The 23,151-nt window shown below is 35.6% G+C and overlaps 1 protein-coding gene across 4 annotated transcripts in view; it reads left to right on the top strand.

The window, feature by feature from the left end:
* The window catches only part of TBCK (TBC1 domain containing kinase), a 234,974-nt gene that overhangs the window by 146,792 nt on the left and 65,031 nt on the right, over positions 1–23,151 (top strand). For all 4 annotated transcript variants that reach the window (XM_060104569.1, XM_060104545.1, XM_060104552.1 and 1 more), the window contains exon 23: positions 11,679–11,854. In XM_060104569.1, coding sequence (XP_059960552.1) covers positions 11,679–11,854 — 176 coding nt within the window. The remainder of the gene's footprint in view (positions 1–11,678; positions 11,855–23,151) is intronic.

Raw genomic sequence — 23,151 nt, 5'->3', positions numbered from 1 at the left:
CCATCTTGTTTAATGTGTCATTTAAAGCTTTTGTTTCCTTATTTCATTTTGGATGACCTGTCCATTTGTGAAAGTGGGGTGTTAAAGTCCCCTACTATGATTGTGTTACTGTTGATTCCCCTTTTATGGCTGTTAGCATTTGCCTTATGTATTGAGGTGCTCCTATGTTGGGTGCATAAATATTTACAATTGTTATATCTTCTTCTTGGATTGATCCCTTGATCATTATGTAGTGTACTTCTTTGTCTCTTGTAATAGTCTTTATTTTAAAGTCTATTTTTTCTTATATGAGTTTTGCTACTCCAGCTTTCTTTTGATTTCCATTTGCATGGAATATCTTTTTCCATCCCCTCACTTTCAGACTGTATGTGTCCCTAGGTCTGATGTGGGTGTGTTGTAGACAGCATATGTACTGGTCTTGTTTTCGTATCCATTCAGCCAGTCTATTTCTTTTGGTGGGAGCATTTAATCCCTTTACATTTAAGATAATTATCGATATGTATGTTCCTATTACCATTTTTGTAATTGTTTTGTAATTTGTTTCATAATTGTTTTGTTAGTGTAGGTCTTTTCCTTCTCTTGTGTTTCCTGCCTAAAGAAATTCTTTTAGCATTTGTTGTAAAGCTGGGTTGGTGGTGCTGAATTCTCTTAGCTTTTGCTTGTCTGTAAAGGTTTTAATTTCTCTGTTGAACCTGAATGAGATACTTGCTGGGTAAAGTAATGTTGGTTGTAGGTTTTTCCCTTCATCACTTTAAATATGTCTTGCCACTCCCTTCTGGCTTGCAGAGTTTCTGCTGAAAGATCAGCTGTTAATCTTATGGGAATTTCCTTGCTGCTTTTAATATTTTTTGTTTGTATTTAATTATTGATAGTTTGATTAGTATGTGTCTTGGCGTGTTTCTCCTTGGATTTATCCTGTATGGGACTTTCTGCACTTCCTGCACTTGATTGACTATTTCCTTTCCCATATTAAGGAAGTTTTCAATTATAATCTCTTCAAATATTTTCTCAGTCCCTTTCTTTTTCTCTTCTTCTTCTATCACCCCTATAATTCAAATTTTGGTGCGTTTAACATTGTCACAGAGGTCTCTGAGACTGTCCTCAATTCTTTTCATTCTTTTTTCATTATTCTGCTCTGCAGTAGTTATTTCCACTATTTTATCTTCCAGGTCACTCTTCCATTCTTTTGCCTCAGGTATTCTGCTATTGATTCCTTCTAGAGTATTTTTAATTTTATTTATTGTGTTGTTCATTATTTTTTCTTTGCTCTTTATTTCTTCTAGGTCCTTGTTAAACGTTTCTTGTATTTTCTCCTTTCTATTTCCAAGAATTTGGATCATGTTTACTATCATTACTCTGAATTCTTTTTCAGGTGGACTGCCTATTTCTTCTTCATTTGTTTGGTCTGGTGGGTTTTTACCTTGCTCCTTCATCTGCTATGTGTTTCTCTTTCTTCTCATTTTGTTTAACTTACTGTGTTTGGGGTCTCCTTTGCTCAGGCTGCAGGTTCATAGTTCCCGTTGTTTTTGGTGTCTGCCTCCCATGCTTAGGTTGGTTCAGTGAGTTATGTAGGCTTCCTGGTGGAGGGGACTAGGCATCCTGGTGGATGAGGCTGGATCTTGTCTTTCTGGTGGGCAGGGCCACGTCTGGTGGTGTGTTTTGGGGTGTCTTTGACCTTATTATGATTTTAGGCAGCCTCTCTGCTGATGGGTGGCATTGTGTTCCTGTTGTTTGGCATAGATTTTCCAGCAGTGTAGCTTGCTGGTCTTTGAGTGGAGCTGATTCTTAGCATTGAGATGGGGATCTCTGCGATAGCCTTCAGCGTTTGATATTACACGGAGCCAGGAGATCTCTAGTGGAGCACTGTCCCGTACTCGATTCTCCTACCTCAGTGGCACAGGCCTGACACCTGGCTGGAGCACCAAGACCCTGTCAGCCACATGGCTTAGAAGAAAAAGAGAATAAAAGAAAGAAGGAAAAAAAATAATAAAGTGAAATAAAATAATTAAAATAAAAAATATTTTAAAATTATTAAAAATTTTAAAAAATTTTTAAGTAAAAAAAAAAAGAAAGAAGAGAGCTACCAAACCAAAAAACAAATCCACCAATAATAACGAGTGCTAAAGACTATACTTAAAAAAAAAAAAATGGACAGACAGAACCCTAGGACAAATGGTAAAAGCAAAGCTATACAGACAAAGTCATACAAGGAAGCATATACATACACACTCACAAAAAGAGAAAAAGGAAAAATATAGATATATCTATAGTTAAAAATAAAAGGAGGAAGAGAGCAACCAAACCAATAAACAAATCCACCAATGATGACAAGCTCTAAAAACTATACTAAAATAAATATAAAAATCAAAAACAAATCAGTTGCAGACAACATACCCCAAGTCTACAGTTGCTCCCAAAGTCCACCACCTCAATTTTGGGATGATTCGTTGTCTACTCAGGTATTCCAGAGATGCAGGGTACATCAAGTTGACTGTGGAGATTTAATCTGCTGCTCCTGAGGCTGCTGGGGGAGATTTCCCTTTCTTTTCTTTGTTTGCACAGTTCCTAGGGTTCAGCTTTGTATTTGGCCCCACCTCTACGTGTAGGTCACCTGAGGGCATCTGTTCCCACCCAGACAGGTCAGGGTTAAAGGAGCAGCTGATTCGGGGGCTCTGGCTCACTCAGGCCGGGGAGAGGGAGGGGTATGGAATGCAGGGCGAGCCTGCATCGGCAGAGACCCACATGACATTGCAACAGCCTGAGGTGTGCTGTGTGTTCTCCTGGAGAAATTGTCCCTGGATCACAGGACACTGGCAGTGGCGGGCTACACAGGCTCCCAGGAGGAGAGGTGTGGATAGTGACCTGTGCTTGCACACAGGCTTCTTGGTGTCTGCAGCAGCAGCCTTAGCATTTTATGTCGGTCTCTGGTGTCCACGCTGATAGCCATGGCTCATGCCTGTCTCTGGAGCTCGTTTAGGCGGTGCTCTGAATCCCCTCTCCTCTCACACAGTGAAACAATGGTCTCTTGCCTCTTCGGCAGCTCCAGACCTTTTCCCAGACTCCCTCCCAGCTAGCTGTTGGCGCACTAGACCCCTTCAGGCTGTTTTCATGCAGCCAACCCCAGTCCTCTCTTTGGAGTCTGACCTCTGAAGCCCGAGCCTCAGCTCCCAGCCCCCACCCGCCCCTGTGGGTGAGCAGACAAGCCTCTCAGGCTAGTGAGCGCTGGTTGGCACCGATCCCCTTTGCTGCAATCTCTCCGCTTTGCCCTCCACACCCCTGTTGCTGCGCTCTCCTCCGTGGCTCCAAAGCCCCCCTGCCACCCCCCGTCTCTGCCTGTGAAGGGGCTTCTTAGTGTGTGGAAACTTCCTCCTTCACAGCTCCCTCCCAGAGGTGCAGGTCCCGTCCCTATTCTTTTGTCTCTGTTTTTTCCCTTTTTTTTGTCCTACCCCCGTATGTGGGGATTTTCTTGCCTTTTGGGAAGTCTGAGGTCTACTGCCAGTGTTCAGTAGGTGTTCTGTAGGAGTTGTTCCACATGTAGATGTATTTCTGACATATTTGTGGTGAGCAAGGTGATCTCCACGTCTTACTCCTCAGCCATCTTGAAGTTCTCCATAGCCATTTCTTTTCTTTCTGCCTGTGTTAGTCGTTTGTCAGTGAACAACATATAGAAACTTGACTTTTAAAAAATTTTAACCCATTTTAAATGTAAAACATTATCTCTACAACTCATCTTCCTTCATTTAAGCAAGCCATGTTTTACGGTTGTTGTTTGGATATACAAAATCATTTATTTTCTATCCTTAGCAGTTCTCGTATCTACTTATTCCCTATTGCCTCACAAAGACAACCATGGGCTTATTATCTGAAACAAAGTGTGGTATGGAGCCATAATCATACTATTGTTAAGTACAGATGAGAATTTTAGAGTGGGGAAGGAAATGTTTCTGTCAAATTGCCCAATATGTTAAATGTCTTGTGTAAGCCAAGTTATTCCGAAATGGCTTCAGTGACCCCTTTTGTCATGTGATTACAGAATTAGGATAAATTATTAAAACACTAATTCTTGCAAATCCAGAATGTCTGGTAAATGTCCAGTATAATGCACAGGGTTTTTTTTTTTAAGTGATAATATTTTTTGTCAATGAAGTTTATTTTGCATTTGAATGAAAGGTCATAATTTGTTACCCTAGTCAAGAGATAAGTCAACTATAATACAAGGATGTTGACATGATTACAGATTTTTAACTTCTTTCAGTAGTTGTTTTAAAAAAAAAACTTATTTAAAAAGTAGTGCCCTTGGAGACATCTACTCTGCTTTTTTTTTACTGATGTCACTCCTGTGTCGCTGTTTTTTGTTTTTTTTTAATTAATAGACTTTACTTTTTTAGAGCAGTTTACAGAAAAGTTGAGCAGGTAGTACAGAGTTCCTGTATTTCTCTTCTTCCCTGCTCATTATTTCTCCTATTTTTAACATCTTGCCTTAGTATCTTACATTATTGTTAACTGAAGTCTGTAGTATACTTAAGGTTGTATTGTAGAGTTCTGTAGGTTTCAATAAATGCATAATGTCATGTATTCACCATTGCAGTATTATACAGAACAGTTTCACCACCCTAAATATTCCCTGTGCTTCAACTATCCATTCCTCCTCTCCTGCTCCCCTCACCCCCCGAAACCTTGACAACCAGTGATCTTTTTACTGTCCTTATAAAGTTTTGCCTTTTCCAGAATGTCATGTAATTGGAATCATAGAGGATACAGCCTATTCAGACTTTTTCCTCCACGTCTGCTTGTAGCTTGATAGCTCATTTCTTTTTAACACTGATTGATATCCTAAGTCTTTGGATTTTGAAAAGTAGAAAAGAATACTTTTTAAAAGGCAAGCTCTTTCTAAAGAGAAATCTACCAGTTGCCAAGTAGAAAACTAGCCTATTTTTCTTTCTTTCTTTTTTTTTTTTTTTTGGCCATTCCACATGGCATACAGGATCTTAGTTCCCTGACCAGGGATTGAACCCATGCCCCTTGCAATGGAAGCACAGAGTCCTAACCAGTGGACTGCCAGGGCAGTCCCTTCCTTTAAAACAAGAAGGCAGACTTAGTGGGATCTAAGGCTTATACTTTTTTTCATTTTAGTTGAAGTGCTAAAATTTTTCATGTTTTTTATGTATCTAAAAATTTGTCTATAAAATACTTAAGTTCCTACTGTGTGCTGGAATAATCATATTTATACCTCATAACAGTCCAGGAATTAAGTATTATCATTCATATTTTATGATTGAGAAAAGAGATGCAGAAAAATGAGTTGACCAAAGATGTACAACTTGTAAATAATTGAATTGATTCAAACCCAGATCATGCTGCCTCCTGAGTTAATCTTAGCAGTGTGGCATTGTTATTATACTGCTTTCTGAGCAAATAGCTTAACTGCTACTTTGCAGACCTGGAGCTAGACCAAGGGGGTGAAACATCAAGCTCACCATGCCCATGTCCTAACTTCATTCCCACCCCTTTTGAACCAGAGCCTTTAAAATTTGAAACTTTTCCAATTAAGAATGACAGACTGTATACATGTTTGTCTCTGCTACCTTCTGAAACATCACTAAAGTGACAGTAAGGGAATGAAGAAAGAGTAATTTTAAAAACAAAGAGAGTGTAAAAAGAGCACTAGTAGACAAGAAGTGTCAACAAATATTTGGAAGATAGAAAGCAATTACATCAGTAGTAACTCACTTAATAAATCAGAGAATACTGAAACCTTCCTGCAAAGGAGGATACCAAAAAGAAGCAAGCCAGTTCTTGATGCAGAGCACCAAAAGGTCTCAGAAATTGAAAGTGAAAGAAAAAATGAGGCAGAAAACCAGAGAAGAAACAGTTGAATGTATGTATGCATAAGGAATAGTTTCATTTCATTCACTCCCAAATATTTGCTCCCACCCTCTTAGCCAAGAGTCTATTCCTCTACCACTTAGCAGAAGACTGGAAGATAGGGGCAGATCTAGATTTTGTGGCCTGAAGCTTATGCAGTGTGGGGAGATGCCCCTCTTTAAGGAGAGGTTATAAATTACAATACAAAATTAGGCTATTAAAAGAATATTTAGCATGAGCAAAGAGATCACAACAAATTACAAAACAGAAAAATAGCATAATATTTTTATTCATTAAATGTCTGACATACCTCTATTTTGCCTCCTCTTTTGCTTCATATTCATTGATCATCTCTTCATATAACAATAATTATGCAATATTTTCTATAGAAAAAATGATTTGTCTTTTCACTGACAGGGTTGGTTGAAATTTGTTTTTTATTATTTATAGTAGTAATGCATAAAACATATGACTTAGCACAGGTGTCGCTTCTGTTTGTTTTAGTGCTACAAGTTTGTTTTCTATAAATACAGAAATGCTACTTTTTGTGAGCTTCCTATCCAAAAAAGAAAAAAAAGTTAATAGTACACTTATAACTGTATATGTAGCATTATTGAAGTATATTTCTAGAAGGAGAATATTTCTCTTTTAATCAGGCATCAATGAGAACCTAATTCTCTGCTTACAGTTTCACATGTTTAATATTTGGAATAATTTTTCAGTCTGGTTTTTGCTATGTACATGTCAACTATGTTTCGCCTGCCCATAAACTTATACTGCTAGAACACATTCACACTGCATTACGACCTCTACTCCTGTATAGTGGGTGGTGGGAGTATTCCAGGAAGTCATTCCTAGAGCTAGCAATAATTTTACAATACTGTCAAAGAAAAACAAGCCAGACACTCATTGAAGTGGTAAGCACAGGTTTTAGTCAGTAATACACTGTTGCAGTATTAGTCCAGCATGAATTGAGCTCAACTTCAATTTGTACAGAGGTGCCTGGGCATTTTAAGGGGAGAATGAGGGAATAGGGAGGGAGGAGACTAGAAGATTCAGGGAAGTGAAAAATTATAAAAAGTGTGAAGGGGGGCATTGGTCCGTGTGAAATATATCTGCGTTTGCTAACTGACACTTACAAAGTTAGGCTCCTACCTTCCTACAGAGGCTGGAAGACAGGGACCCTATCTTCAGGTATTGACTGGAACAAATGCTAAATTCTTCTGACAGCCTTGTTTTTTCTCAGGCAGGCGTTTATAGGGCGTTAGGGTAATCTGAGGGATGTGACCTTGAATTGCTATAAACTATGTTAAGAGTTTTGTTCAAGTCTTTATAGGCCAAGGTTGAGGCATAGTCAAGAAAAGGCTTAGAGGAGCCTGACTAGACTCTGGTCAAGGAGAAAAATCTATGTCAATACCCCACAGTGACTTCAAATAACAGTAGAATACCCATTAAACCATAATAAATATATCTCGAATTTAGCTTAGTTATATCAAAGTATTCACAGCCACTATGTTGCCTAACACAAGAGGAAGTGTAATGGAGGGGAAATTGGTGTAAAGACAACAGTTTTCACTGATTGTGGTTTAGATATTTTTACTTTTGCAAATTTTACAAAACATGACCATAGATACAGTAAATTTGGAGGTACATTTTTGGAATAGTAGAATCATAGAGACTTGAGACACAGAGTCACTAGCATAGCAGAGAGCCAGAGTGAGGAAATGTTTATAGTTACAATCCCCAGGCTCATCCATGGTCAATTCCCAGAATGCTGGCAAAGATTAGTTTAGACAGATTAAAGAATTATCCTCTGGAGAGATGGAAAGTTCCCAAAAAGAGAAACACCTTACTTATAGGGGTCCTCTAACAAATGACCATGTCCACAGGTTACCTATAGGGAAGCCCTACCCACATATACAAAACTTTCAATCTGATTTTTAGTGCTATTCTTTTAAATATGCAGTCATAGATCACCAAACCTCTAGGGAAAGCCTCCAGCTAAAAAACACAGAACAGCACCAACTGAATAAAGGAATATCCTCAGAAAAACAATTATGAGAAGATATGATAACTATGAAAAATCAGAAATTTTTAAGTAACAAAATAAAGATTTACTGGAAATTAAAAATGATGTGGAAATGCAATGAGCTTTATATGAAAGAGGTGTATGATAAAGCTTAGGAAATCTCTCAGAGAATAGAACCAAAATATAGATGGAAAGTAAGAGGAAAAGGCAAAATTATTAGGAAATCTATACAGGATGTTCAGGACTCTTCTAATGAAAGGAAATAGAAGAGGAAAAACAGTGAGAAAGAAATTATTACAGACATCAAACAAGAACTTTTTCTATGACTGAAGGATTACAAAAAGACCATCAATTAAGTGATACACAATTACATGTATCATTATGAAATTTCAGAGCACCAGGGATCCTAAAAGTTTACAGATAGGTGGAAAATCACATACAAGTGATCTCAAATCAAGATTGCATCAGATTTCTCAGAAGAAAGACAGTGGAGCCCTTGCCTTACATAACTCTGTAGAAAAATAAATCAATCCTAGAATGTTATGCCTAGCCTAATTATCAGTCAAAGGCAGAATAAATATATTAAAAGACATGGACAATTCCAAAATAATTTGCCTTCTGTGCATCCTTTCCTAGAAATTACTAGAAAATGTGTTCCACCAAAAGGATGCAGTAAATCTAGAGAGGGAAAATAATATCTTAGCCCCCAAATTAGGGGTCAAATGTAGGGGAGAACCAAAGGGAATTAGATGATGGTAAAGAGAAGCGCCATGTCAACAGCTGTTCACTATATCTAGGAAGCATTTCATAGTCATTAAAGCAAGACAATGAAGGGCTTCAGGTGAGCTGTCTTTTCTACCTACCCTTGCCCAAATGAATCATGAGTTGCATTTTATCATTTTGAAAATAGTTCAGTATTTATGAGAGATAACAATAGTAATGGATGAGGATAAAGAAAATGAGATTTAGGGCTTCCCTGGTGGTGCACTGGTTGAGAATCTGCCTGCTAATGCAGGGGACACGGGTTCGAGCCCTGGTCTGGGAGGATCCCACATGCCGCGGAGCAACTAGGCCCCTGAGACACAACTACTGAGCCTGCGTGTCTGGAGCCTGTGCTCCGCAACAAGAGAGGCCGTGATAGTGGGAGGCCCGTGCACCGCGATGAAGAGTGGCCCCCGCTTACCACAACTAGAGAAAACCCTGGCACAGAAATGAAGACCCAACACAGCAAAAATAAATAAAATAAATTAATAAACTCCTACCCCCAACATCTTAAAAAAAAGAAAAAGGAAAGAAAACTAGATTTAGAGAAATTATTTCTCTGAGTCACAAAGTACCTCATGGAGCTTGGAATCAAACCTGAGAAACCATATCCAGGGTACGTAGTGTTTCACTAACGCATTGTATCAAAATGAAAATGCAAGAGAGAAAGTAGTAGTGCTTTAGGATGAGAGATTATTTTTAAAAGAATAATTACATATTTTAATGTACAGTTTATAAAGTACTTTTCATAATATTTTGGTTATGATAAAGTACTTTGGAAGGATGTTGAGATGGAGAGGTGACATGAGTCAAGTGAGTGGAGAATGGGATATCTGCCAGTAGTAATAGGCTCAAATCGGGGTGGATGCCAGTAAATTCTCAAGATTCACTGTAAACCTTTTATGGTATTGGTAGGGTGTTTTGGAAGCAGATACAAATGACTTTTCCATTGCCAGTGATTTAAGGACTGAACTACAACCTCTGATCTGCATCATTAACTTGACTTTCAAGCTTTTAATGGGTGACAGATATGTCAAACTGATTTGAGCACTGCAGATGCAAAATGTATGGTCCAAAATTCTTTTCCTTTGGAGATTAAACAGTGTGAAGTGGATAAACTTTTTTAAGATGACGAAGTTTTCTCTCTTTAGCTGCAAGTTTTTATCTTAACCGTATTAATTGGAAATGTTCTAAAATGAATTGAGCACATTTCTTCCATCTTAAGTGGAGTAGAGGAACGTATCTTGAACTTTTATTTTTCTTCTCATTGGTGTCTGTATTCTTCTCTTTGTGGAATATCAAGTTGATAGTGTTACAGAACTTTTTAAAAGAATGCATTTCACTGTATTGACAATTTCTCAAATAAATAGGTCCATTCCTCAAAACATGTTTTACTCTGTTTCATAGATTTTATGTTAGGAATAACATATGGGGGTGATGAAATCTGACCTCTTTGTGCAGCCATGGAAGTAACCAACTGTGAAGTTGGCAAACATCACTAATAGCAGATAAAGGAATGTTTAATTGAGTAACTGGTCTTTCTAGACCTGCTGGCTATTGTTTCCCAAATCTAAATAAATTGGGAAATGAAAGATGCCTTATAACCCTTTAGTAACTTCAGATATTCTACTCATAATAAAAACACTTAACACATTCAGTCACTTAGCTTCTTTATGTCTTAGTTTCTTCATCTTCAACAGAAATGAGGGGAGTGCAGTACCTGTCTATAATAATCACTGTAAGAATTAAATGGGCTATGTGAAAGTATACAACGCCTGTCACACAGTAGATGCTCATTAAGTGTCCATTTCCCTGCCCTTCTCTAAGGGTTTTCCACCTTATAAAATCAGATAATTCTATAAGTGCCTGATTCATGCACCATTCATAGGATCAACTTAAATGTCTATTTCCTTTTCCCCTTATATATAAGCTCTTCATTTCAAAAAGAGAAATAGGGACCTTACCCCTTTGTAAGGGATGTAATATATTTTTCTCCATTGCTTATCTGAACTGACACACTTGGACTTTTGCAGAGGAGATGATAATATCTGCCATTGACTAATATTACAAATATAGAAATGGTAAAGCTAGTCCATGCTAATAAACTCCTTCATCCTAGTAAACTTCTTGAATTTCTACTGCTTTTCTATGATAGCTCCACTTTCCCTGTGGAGTAACAGCTTACTCTCCATCAGGAATATTAACCTCCTAAAGAGGTACAGTCCTATCAAAACATACAAACAATAATTTGGCATTGTAATAACTTTCCTATGTATATTACCTCTGTATCAAAGATGTTTAAATTTCTTTCAAATCTGAGAAAGAAGGGTAAATCTCCTATGGAAGTGTTTTTTATTATTTTAATTGAGTACATTTAATTTCTGTCTATATGAAACCACACTTATACTTTTTTGCAGTTAAATCAAGAAATTCTCTTTTAAAAAGGGGAGAAATGCTGAACTGAGATTTTAATTAATTTTGCCCTGATTATTTTATATCATCTTTAATATATGGAAATGAAACTTTCATTACACTTTACTTAAAGTATGTCTATTAACTTCTGAATCTTTTGTTTGCCCACTCCCAAATTCCAGCCTTCCTTCTACCCAACCTTTAATTTGAGAAAGTGAAAATATTATCAAAGTTAAGATTCTCTAATAAGGAGATGTGTTATATTTAAATGTTTAAATAATGATATACTAAAATATATAAACACATATACTATATATATGTGTATCTATATATAGATAATAATACCCAAAAACCACACATAAAAATGTATGTATATATTTACAAATGTAAATATATGTGTATATGTATCTACATAATAATACCAGATACCCTCTACCATTCCAATCATAAATATGCTGATTAATATCTAGATTACTTTTTTACTGACATCTTTTCTAATTAGTTATCATCTTAGCCATATTTGTATATATGTATTTAGGAAAAATTGTGGTTTTTACATAAATAGAGCAATCCCAATTCTATGTTTGCTTTTTTAAATTTTTCTATCTAGAAATTGACATTGAACGTTGTGTGCGAGAATCAATCAACCTGTTTTGTTGGACTCCTAAAAGTGCTACTTACAGACAGCATGCTCAACCTCCAAAGCCAACTTCTGATAGCAGTGGAGTCAGAAGTTCAACACCTTATTTCTCCACTGAGTGTCCAGATCCTCCAAAAACAGATCTGGTATGTAATCGCTGATTTAATTCATAAACTCTAAAAGAAGATGGATGTTATATTAGTATACTTAAGTAGCAGTATTGTTCATATACTATTATCACTTATGTCTTTTTAACATAGCTATCTTCTAATATGTGATTGTATTCATACAACTATTTCAGGTCTTGAGGTCAACCAAAGGTGAGAGCTTAAGGCCTTCTCAGGTCTTTTCTATGTATCCAAACATCCTATGTTTGCATGGACAGAGTTCTAGATTCCCAGGATCCTGTTAGCACTTTCAAATCCCCCTATGGACATTGCGTTCCCCAGCTTTTAATTTTAGTTTTTAATTTTTATTGTCAGCTTCTTCTCTGCTCCAACTGTTATGGCCACCTCAGACAGCTACAATATTAAACAATTGCTGCTGACTCTTTTTGACAGATACCTCCAGAGAAAAGTCTCTTTGAACAGAGAGGGTTCTGAGTCAGGTCAAATAAAGGCAAACACTGTGAGGAGAGGTCTCTAGGGAACTGGAAGACATGTTAAATAATCATAATTCCCTGAAATGATACTTTTTGGGAGCTCTAAAACCACTCTGTTCTGTCCAGTGGTTGCTAGACTTCTGGTTTGTGAGACTGTTGGTTTTTAAGGTGGAGCTGAGGAGAAGGAAAGAGTGTAGGACAAACTAAAGCATCACAGAACTCACATTCTTACTGAAATAGAGGTATTTCTTTTGACTATACTCCATAGATTGCTGCAGACCTTTGTTTAATTTCCAGAATTCTAAAAAGTTCATTTTGATAATCTTTGCCAGTATTCTCATTATGTTTTGGAGGAGCAGCTTTTCTGAGATCCCTACTCTGCCATTCTCACTGATGTCACTCATATTCTAAGCTATTTGTCCACTACATTTTAACTCCTGAGTGAAACAGAAAAATTGAGAGATAGTTGATTTTTTAAAAGCTCAAAAAAGGAATATTGACAACTCAAGTAATGTGAGACTTTCATTTTGTGATAAAGTAAAATTGTACTAGGAAAAGTCACTGTTCATTTTAAATTTAAGTGGTTTTAAATCTTTCCCCTTACACCCTCATCTGAAATGAGATTTTTGTTTAAAACATCACTAAATTTTTGTTTGAATGTCACTAAACCCCAACTCACTTTATATATTCCTAATTATGGTAAGTCTCAGAGTTCTGGGTCAATTTGCTAAAACTTTGTGATATAAAACTAACTTTTCATAAGTATAAAATAGATAACTAATAAGAACCTGCTGTATAAAAAATAAATCAATAAATAAAAATTTTAATAAAACAACTAACTTTTCTGTATACTCATAAGTCAGATATATTATCCCCATCAACAACAACACTAAGAATGGAAGAGAAGAATATACTACATTATTTACATGAAATGTTGCTATCTGAAGAATATTCAAGTTTTAGTTCACTTTTCTTTAGAATTTATTTCATTTTTTATGATATATTTCAACCATAAAGAAAAATATAATAAATAGTATAAAAACCAATGCATTATTTTTCAACAATATGTCTGAATACATATGATAAAACAGATACCATTCTAGTTACTAGGGCTAAAGCAGTGAAAAAAGAGTACCTGTCCTCATAGAATTTGCATTTAGTGGAGGATATACAGACAATAAGCAAAAAAGGTAAACAATTAGTGTGTTTTTTAGATTCCACATATAAGTGAGATCATGTGGTACTTGTCTTTCTCTGTCCTACTTATTTCACTTAGCATAATATTCTGTGGATCAACCATGTTGTCACAAATGGCAAGATTTCTTTTTTTCTTAATGGCTGAGTAATATTCCATTGTATACATATACACCACACTTTCTTTATCCATTCATGTATTGTTGGACATTTAGTGGCATTTAGGTGCCATGGAGGAAAGTAAGAAGAATAAGGATAAACAAATGGGACTACATCAAACTTAAAAGCTTTTGTACAGCAAAGAAAACTATCAACAAGATGAAAAGACAACCTAATGAATGGGAGAAGATATTTGCAAACCATATATTCAGTAAGAGGTGAATATCCAAAATATACAAAGAACTCATACAACTCAACATCAAAAGAACAAACAACCCAATTAAGAAATGGGCAGTGGGGCTTCCCTGGTGGCGCAGTGTTGAGAGTCCACCTGCCGATGCAGGGGACACAGGTTCGTGTGCCGGTCCGGGAGGATCCCACATGCCGCAGAGCTGCTGGGCCCGTGAGCCAGGGCCACTGAGCTTGCGCGTCCGGAGCTTGTGCTCCGCAACGGGAGAGGCCACAACAGTGAGAGGCCCACATACTGCAAAAAAAAAAAAAAAGAAAGAAATGGGCAGGGGACCTGAATAGACATTTTTCCAAAGAAGACATACGATGGCCAACAGATACATGATCAACATGACTAATCATCAGGGAAATGCAAATTAAAACCACAATTCAATACCCACTCACACCTGTTAGAATTGCTGTCATCAGAAAGACAACAGATAATTGTTGGCAAGGACATGGAGAAAAGGGGACCTGCACGCACTCTTGGTGGGATTGTAAATTGGTGCAGCCACTATGTAAAACCATGTAAAGTTTCCTCAAAAAATTAAAAATATAACTGCCAAATGATCTAGCAGTTTCACTTCTGGGTATTTACCCGAAGAAAACAAAATTAATTTGAAAAGATATCTGCACACCATTGTTCATAACAGCAGTATTTACAATAGCCAAGATATGGGAGCAGCCTAAGTGTCCCATCAATAGATAAATCGATAAAGACGATGTGGTATATACTTACACATACACATAGAGTACTATTCAGCCATAAAAAAGAATGAAATATTGCCATTTGCAGCAACATGGATGAAGCTTGAGGTTATTTTGGTAAGTGAAATAAGTCAGACAGAGAAAGACAGATATCACATGATCTCGCTTGTATGTTGAATCTAAAAGACAAAACAAACAAATAACAAAACAAAATGAAACCAGACTCATAAATACAGAGAACAAACAGGTGGTTGCCTGAGAAGGAGATGGCAGAGGGGTGTGTGTGAAATAAGTGAAGAAGATTAAAAGATACAGACCTCCAGTTATAAAATAAGTAAGCCATGGGATGTAATACACAGCATAAGTAATATGGTCAATAATATTGTTATCACTTTGTATAGGGATAGATGGTTAGTAGGCTTATGGTGGTGATCATTTCATAATGTCTGCAAATGTCAAATCACTGTCTAGTACACATAAATCTAATATAATATTGTATGCCAGCTATATTTCCATTTTTAGAAGGAGAAGATGAAGAAGAAGGGCAATAGAGAATGCCAAGGAGGAGGATTCTGGAGAGCATTAGAGAAGAGTTGCTATTTTATGTGGGGGACTCAAAGAAAATGTAGCTGATAAGGAAACATTTGAAAAGAGAACCTAAAGGAAGTGAGAGAGTGAGTTATATACATTTCTTGAGAACAAAATATTCCATCTTGCAAGTGCGAGGTAGTAACATGCTTTGTATGTTAGGGGAACAGTAAGGATACTATATGTAGAATGGAATGAGTGAAGAGGAGTGTGGAAGTCATAAATTTACAGAGATCAGTGGTTCAGATCTTGTGTAACCTTAATACTTTGGCTTTATACCAAATGAGATGAGAAGCCATTGGAAGATTTTAAGCAGAGTGGTGACAGGATCAGACTTACATGTAAAAGGATTACTTTGACTACTATACATAAAATAGACAATAGGAGGGACAAAGGTAAAACAGGAGACCAAGGACAAAGCTATGATGGCTTAGAACCAAGGGGTAGCAGTAGAGGTGATGAGAAGTAGTGTTACTGAGTCCAAGCTCATACTACTCCCATACAACAGGCCAATAAATCGAGAGACAAGTTGTTGGAACAAGGGATAGTGACTTTATGCAGCAAGCCAGCTGACCAAGAAGATGGTGGACTAATGTCCCAAAGAACCGTCTTACCCAAGTTAGAATTCAGGCTTCTTTTATATTAAAAAGGGAGGTAATGTGGTTGGTTGTTGCAAACTTCTTGATGTTGGAATCCTTTGTTCTTACCACTGTCCACATAGGTCAGGTCATGATGTTCCTGTAAACCTCCAACAAGACAAATGTTATTCTCTGTTCTGCAACTTTTTATCTCTATGTGAATGGAAAAAGTATTACACCTTTAAAGATCAGAGCCTTGAAAATGGGCTATCCTGTTTATTTCAGGCTGTAGGCAACATTCTTAACTTGCAGCAAAAGCAATAGAATACAAAGGTTAAAGTAAAAGCAACAGATCCAATATGGAGTCAGATTTCTTCTTCCCTATTACAGCAGTAAGTATATTTTGAAAACAGAACCAACAGATTTTGCTGACTCATTGAATGTGAGGTACGAAAGAGAGAGTAATCGCGGATGAATCCATAGTTTTTGGCTGAGGCTAGAAGGATGGTGTTTTGGGTGTTCTCATTTGCTGATGTAAGGAAGACCATAGGAGGAGCAGGTTGGAAGGTAAAATTCAAGTGCTCAGTTTTGAACACGTAGATTTAGAGATTTCTATTAGATGTCCATAAGAAGAATAAATACATTATTTTGTTAGTTTTATGAATAATATCTTTTAAGCTATTATGTTTTCTGGTTGATTATTCCTGCTTGATTTTAGTTTATTTTACATTCATTTTATAGTTAGCAAACTCATTTGATTTTTTTAAAATAGACTTTATTTTTTAAAGCAGTTTTAAGTTTATAGCAAAATTGAGTGGAAAGTGCAGAGATTTCTCATATACTCCCTGCTCCACACATGCATAGCCTCCCCATTATCTACATCCCCCACAGAGTGGAACATTTGTTACAGTTGATGAACCTACATTAACACAGTATCATCACCCAAAGTCCAAGGTTTACATTAGGGTTCACTCTTGGTATTGTACATTCTGTGGGGTTGAACAAATATATAAATGACATGTATGCATCATTATAGTATAAATGCCCAAAAATTCCACTATGCTCTACCTATTCATCCCCCTTCGCCCTCAACCACTAGGATACAAACACTGATCTTTTTATTATCTCCATAGTTTTGCCTTTTCCAGAATGTCATATTGTTTCCTCCATGTCTTGATAGCTCATTTTTTAGTGCTGAATAATAGTCCATTGGTTGTACCACAGTTTATTTAACCATTCACCTACTGAAGGACATCTTGGTTGCTTCTAAGTTTTAGTTATTATAAATAATGCTGCCATTAACATCTATGTGTCACTTTTGTGTGGACATAAGTTGTCAGTTCCTTTGGGTAAATACCAAGTGTTTTGGAATTTATTCTCTTTTTAAATCTAGTAGATTGTAGAGTCTCTTGGATGTTTATGTGGCTAATTCAATCAACTACACATATTAATACATTTATCTCTTGCTAGTTACTACTTTTATTATTATATCTCTGATTTTATGTGTATGTGTATCTTATTGCATTGCATAGGACCTCTAGTAAAGTAAAATAAAAGTGATGAGAGCGGGTAGATTTCTTTGTACCTGAATTTAATGAAAATCCTTCTAATTTCACCATTAAGTTTGATTTTTTTTTTTTTTTTCGCGGTACGTGGGCCTCTCACTGTTGTGGCCTCTCCCGTTGCGGAGCACAGGCTCTGGACGTGCAGGCTCAGCAGCCATGGCTCATGGGCCCAGCCGCTCCGTGGCATGTGGGATCCTCCCAGACCGGGGCACGAACCTGTGTCCCCTGCATCAGCAGGGGGACTCTCAACCACTGCGTCACCAGGGAAGCCCTGATATTTTTTTTCTAATTAATACTCTGAGTAATGAATTTCCCTTCTTCAATATTATTAAGAATACTTGAATGAGTGTTGAATTTTATCAAATTCATATTCTATTAATAAGGATTGATTAGGATCATCTTTTTTCCTCCTTTAATCTGATAATGTTTACATTATTTAAAATTTTTATATTGCATGGTCCTTGCATTTCTGAGATAAAGTCTACTAGGTCTCTACAAAAATGTAGTACTGACTATATTCAATTTGCTAGTATTTGCTAGTATTGACTTTCTGCATCTATACTCATAGGTGAGATAAATTTATAATTTTCTTTTCCTGTCTGTCCTTGTTAGTCTTTGATCTTAAGATTTTATTTCTCTCTCCCTGTTTTGACTGTCTAATCAGTTTGTATAAGAGGAATTATCTGTTTCTTATAGATTGAGTTAAACTTGTCTATAAAACCACCTGAGTCTGATGCCTTTTAACCAGGGAGATATATGGTTATCCATTCTTCTGAGTCACTTTTTATAAGTTCATGTTTGAAAATTATCTATTATCTACGCTGATTTTATTACAGTCCTTTTTAAAGTATCTATTTTGTCTAAGTTTTTATACCCATTCTTTATATAAAATATTTTTACCTGTTTTAACATTTTACCTCAAATTTTGTCCCCCTTTTCCATCCTAGTATTGTTTATTTGAAGTCTTCTTTGTTCAGATTTAAATGTTAGAATAATAGAAAGTAGATACAAAAAATTATGTATGTATGCCTTACAAAAGCATATTCACTAAATTTAGGATAATCACAATTCAGATTTACATACTGTATATTCTATGTTAGATTCTATAACAGATAAAAAATGGCTTTTGTAAATTTAAACATGAACTTCACTCTGTGACTTGTAGAATCAAAGCTTGAAAACAGCTCTGAGAAGAATATTACACTTAACTTTAATTTATCCATGTGTCTATCATATTTATTCCCAGAAGCAGATGACTGTAGTAGAAAAAGCATGAGCTTTGCTATTAGATGAACTTAGTTTCAAATTTCAACCCTATTCCTTTTTAGTTTTATAATCTTGAATAGTTCACATAACCTCTCTAGTTTCCTGTTTGTAAAAGTGAGCATAATTATAATAATTCCTACTTTGCGGGGTTGTTAAGCACCTAATTCAGTATCTGATACATAATAATATTAGCACTCAAACAAATGGTAACAATCATTATCACACATTTAGTAATTAAAGTTTAAATGTTTCAACTTTGAAACTATACAAAAATTTTCTGAAAGTCTTCTGTATCTAAATAATTTATACAAAAGAAGAGATGTTCTGGTATTCTTCTATTTCCCCTCAGCTATGTCAGCTTTATTACTATCACTTTACATTTAGAAGTCACTACAGACAGTAAGGGTAGTAAGGGAGAGGGAGGCTGGCTTGCCAAAGAAGGAATCTTTCAGGCATTTTTTTCCTCAGTAATTTCAGTTTAAGATTTCACTCTGACCTTTACCTCTTAGTTTCAATACTATTTTGATCCCCAAACTTGCCAAAAGAATTATTTTATCTAGTGCCAATGTCTTTCACATCTACTTTTCCTTAAATAGCTAAGACTCTGCTTGACAATTCTAACCACAGCTAATTGAGGGGCTGGGTAATATATATATATATATATATATATATATATATATATATATATATATATATATATAAATGTATGTAACTGATTAATAGAATAAAATGGGTTTTTTGAAAACTGAATATATTTTAGAGAAAGACTGGCCAGCACTGGATTTTTTTATCCAATTTCTTTGTTAAATTTTAATTACCATATTAATTTATTGATGACTGGTATAAGTTAGTTGCATGTGCACTGTGACTAAGCAGGAATTATTCTTGTTTATAAACACAAATACTAGTCTGGGATTTTATTAAGTAGTTTAAATTTTGTTTTGTTTATGTAATGTTAACTGTTTACATTTACTATTGTTGTAAAGTAAGCAAAACATTCATTGAATTATCCTCAATTTACAGGTATGCTTTAAGTATAGATTAAATATGAGTTTAGTGTACATGAAAAGTTAAAAACACATTTGTATTCTTTAAGTTGGACTAGCTTCTGAAAGTCTGTTATAAATACTGGTCTACAAAGTTTCATCTTGATAATAACACCACTGTTTTTTATAGTTTGAACAATTTAAATATAACACTACAATGATTTATAGTTTTCAGGTACTCAGGTACAGTATTTTATTTGTTCCTAAATAAATCTCTGAAGTAAGTATTTTTATCCCTATTTTAGAGTTGAGGAAACTCAGAAGATTACTTAAAGCAAGTTAACTTTATCAGTAGTGTGTTGTGTTTTTCTCTCTTATTCATTGAAATGTATATATTAATATACAACATATCTTACTCTATAGTCATTGAGCACTTTTGTAATTTTCTTTTCTTTCCCTAGTGCATATTTATATGCACTCATGCAATCACCTATATACCTGCTCTTAAATTATTTGAAATGTTTTCACAGTTATGTAAAAAAGCAGTTATGTGACCTCTTTTTTTTTTTAAGGTATTTAATGTATTGCTGGTGGTTTTCCAGAAAAAAAATTTTAAACCAGTTAAACCTCCAACAACAGTAAATGAAAATGCATTGTTCCCTATATCCTCCACAACACTGGACATTATAATTAAACTTCTTTTGCTGACTTGATAAGTTTTTAAAATCTCATTTACATATGCATTTCTTTTATTACTAACAAGTTTAAATTTTTTCTTCTGTTTATTAACCAATTATATTTTTTCTGTGAATTGTCTTCAGATAATTCTTTGTCCATTTTTCTACTGGAAGGCATTTTTATTGATTTGTAGTGTAGTGGTAGAATACTAACATTCTGATACCTTTGGTACATACTTTTCCAGCTTGTTGCTTGCTTTTAAATACATTTTTTTAAATAATTTTAACACAGGTTTAAATTTTTTGTGCATGTGATTCCTTCCAAGACATTTTTTTAAAAAATAACATTGGTTTATAACATTATGTAAGTTTCATGTATACAACATTGTATTTCAGCTTCTGTATATACTACAGTGTGCTCACCATCAAAAGTTTAATTTCCATCTGTCACCATACAGTTGATCCCCTTTACTCATTTTGCTCTCCCCTATCCCTTTCCTCTGGTAACTACTACTCTGTTCTCTGTACCTGCATGTTTGTTTTGTTTTGTTTTGGTTTGGTTTGTTTATATTCCACATATGAGTGAAACTGTATGGTAAAGAAGATCAAAAGAAGTGGCAAAGCCAGGGAGGCATATCCTTAAACTCTACTAATTTAAGTTGATTTAATTAATCATGAGCCCTTATACTGAGAAGAATGGAGCTAGGGGAAGATCTGAGTCTTTGGCAAGAAATTCCATGGTTGGTTGAGAAGACAAAAACTACTCCAGCAAGATTTCTGAAGTCTATCTAATGTTAAAAAAGGAATCTTGATATGAACAGTCATTCCTAAGCAGAACTGATCCTCAGAGGGAGAATATCTTTGATCTGTCTCTAAGTCAGGTTTTTACTTCTGTTATTCAAAGAGAGAACTCCTCCAGGTTGGATAGAGCTAATGAGAACTTGTTTCTGAAGTTAAGGAAGTGAACATTTCACATTGAGTAGTCTGTCAGAGTCTGACACTTAGGACTGGCTGGGTTAAAATTATATGGAAAAGCTGTATGTATTAACATCATATTAAGGAAAATGAAGTTTAATAGATAAAGGCTTGCTATTTTTGAAATCCATACTATTTGTTATTCTTTTGTGTTTAATGGTATAGCTGATTGTTTTCTGTATATATAATTTACCTTCTACTAGTCATTTGTAATAGCCTGTCACTATATTTTAATCCATTTAGCCTGATCATGGGGTTCCCAGATTATTCAGTTATTATCAGGTAGCTATTTACACTTGAGAGCTGCATTAAAATTCCTAGACAAATTCTTAAATTCTTGGTGATAAATATCCCCACATCCTTAGAAAAGGAATAAGTAATTCAACAATATCATATGGTTGTCTCAATTATATGTAGATCTAAAGATAGAGAATATTACCAATCTACAATAGCTTTTTTTTACATGACTGTATTATTCTATTATGTATACACACATACACATACACACACACACACACACACGCACAGAATGTATGTATCTTACCCTTTAGGACACCTATCTTTTTCTTACACTCCCTTCACTTTGTATTCCACTTTCTCCATTCCCCTGACAAAAGTCACAAATTACTCTTTTCAGTCCCTGATCTCACTTGACCTCTCTTTTTTTTTCAAACATAATCTTTCATGAATTTTTCATACACCCCAATCTCCTCGTTTTCATCTTTCCTCTCTGTTACCTTCACTCAGTATCTTTCACTGTCTTCACCTGCCCTTGCATGTCATTAAATATAGCATTCCTCAGGGATCTTTGTGAGCTTCCTTCTGTTCCCTCACAAGATGGGTATTAGACAGTCTTGTATACTTCCATCAAACAGTGACCATGGCTTCCAGTTATTAGCTCCTGCTCAAGCTTCTCTTGTTAGCTCTAGGCGACCAACATCCGATGCCTGCTCAACACTCCACTTGGATGTTTCACAGGTAACCTCTAATTCAGCATGTCTAAGACTGAATTTATTTTCTTTTCCCCTTAAAGCTGCTCCTCCTCCAGCATTCCCTATATCAGTAATCACCATTTTCCTTCCCTGACTTGTTCAGGTCAGTATGTAGATTCATCTTTGATTCCTGCCTCTCCTTCCAAATTCAGTTAATCAGAAAAACCTGTTCACAAATCTATTCACTGCTATTTCTGATACCATCATTTTAGTCAAGTTTACCATTATCTCTTATCTGCTTTCCTGCAATTTCCTGCATCCATTCTTCTTCCTCTTTCTTCAGACTTCAGCTAGCATAATCTTTTAAATTTTTTTAACTTAAAACAACAGTAATTTATTGTCTCACACTTCTAGAAGCTAAAAATCCAAAATCAAGGTGTTGGCAGGGCCAAGCTCTCTCTGTTGGCTGAAGGAGAGAATCCTTTATCTCTTCTAATTTGTGGTGTTTGCCAACAATCCAGTGTTCTTGGCTTATAAATACATCATTCCAGTCACATGGCCATCTTCCCTTTATATGTCTTCACATCATCTTCCCTCTGTGCATGTTTGTCTCTATGTCCAAATTTCCCCTTTTTATAAGGACACCAGTCATATTGGATTTGGGCCCACCCTCAACATAATCTTTTTTAACTAAAAATCTTGACAAGACTCTTCCCATTATCCTTACAATAAAATTTAAAATTCTAAACATGGTCTACAAGGCCCTGCCCAAATCTTTCCACTGCCTGCCTTATCAACTTCTATCAGTGTATCTTTCCTTCTTATTCTTCTGTGCTTTAGGTTTCTCCCAGTTTTAGGAATACCCTTTACATAATTCCATAATAAGGTCTCTATAGCTGCCTACATTTCCTTTATTAAACTAAATTTCTGAAGAATAAGAACTGCATCTTACTGATTTTTGTGTTCTTGTTGCTTAGTATAATTCC

The sequence above is a fragment of the Mesoplodon densirostris genome, chromosome 1, assembly GCF_025265405.1.
Source record: "Mesoplodon densirostris isolate mMesDen1 chromosome 1, mMesDen1 primary haplotype, whole genome shotgun sequence".
Taxonomy (NCBI): Eukaryota; Metazoa; Chordata; class Mammalia; order Artiodactyla; family Ziphiidae; genus Mesoplodon; species Mesoplodon densirostris.
Note: the sequence above shows the minus strand (reverse complement) of the source record. Positions and strands in the feature narration are given on the sequence as shown.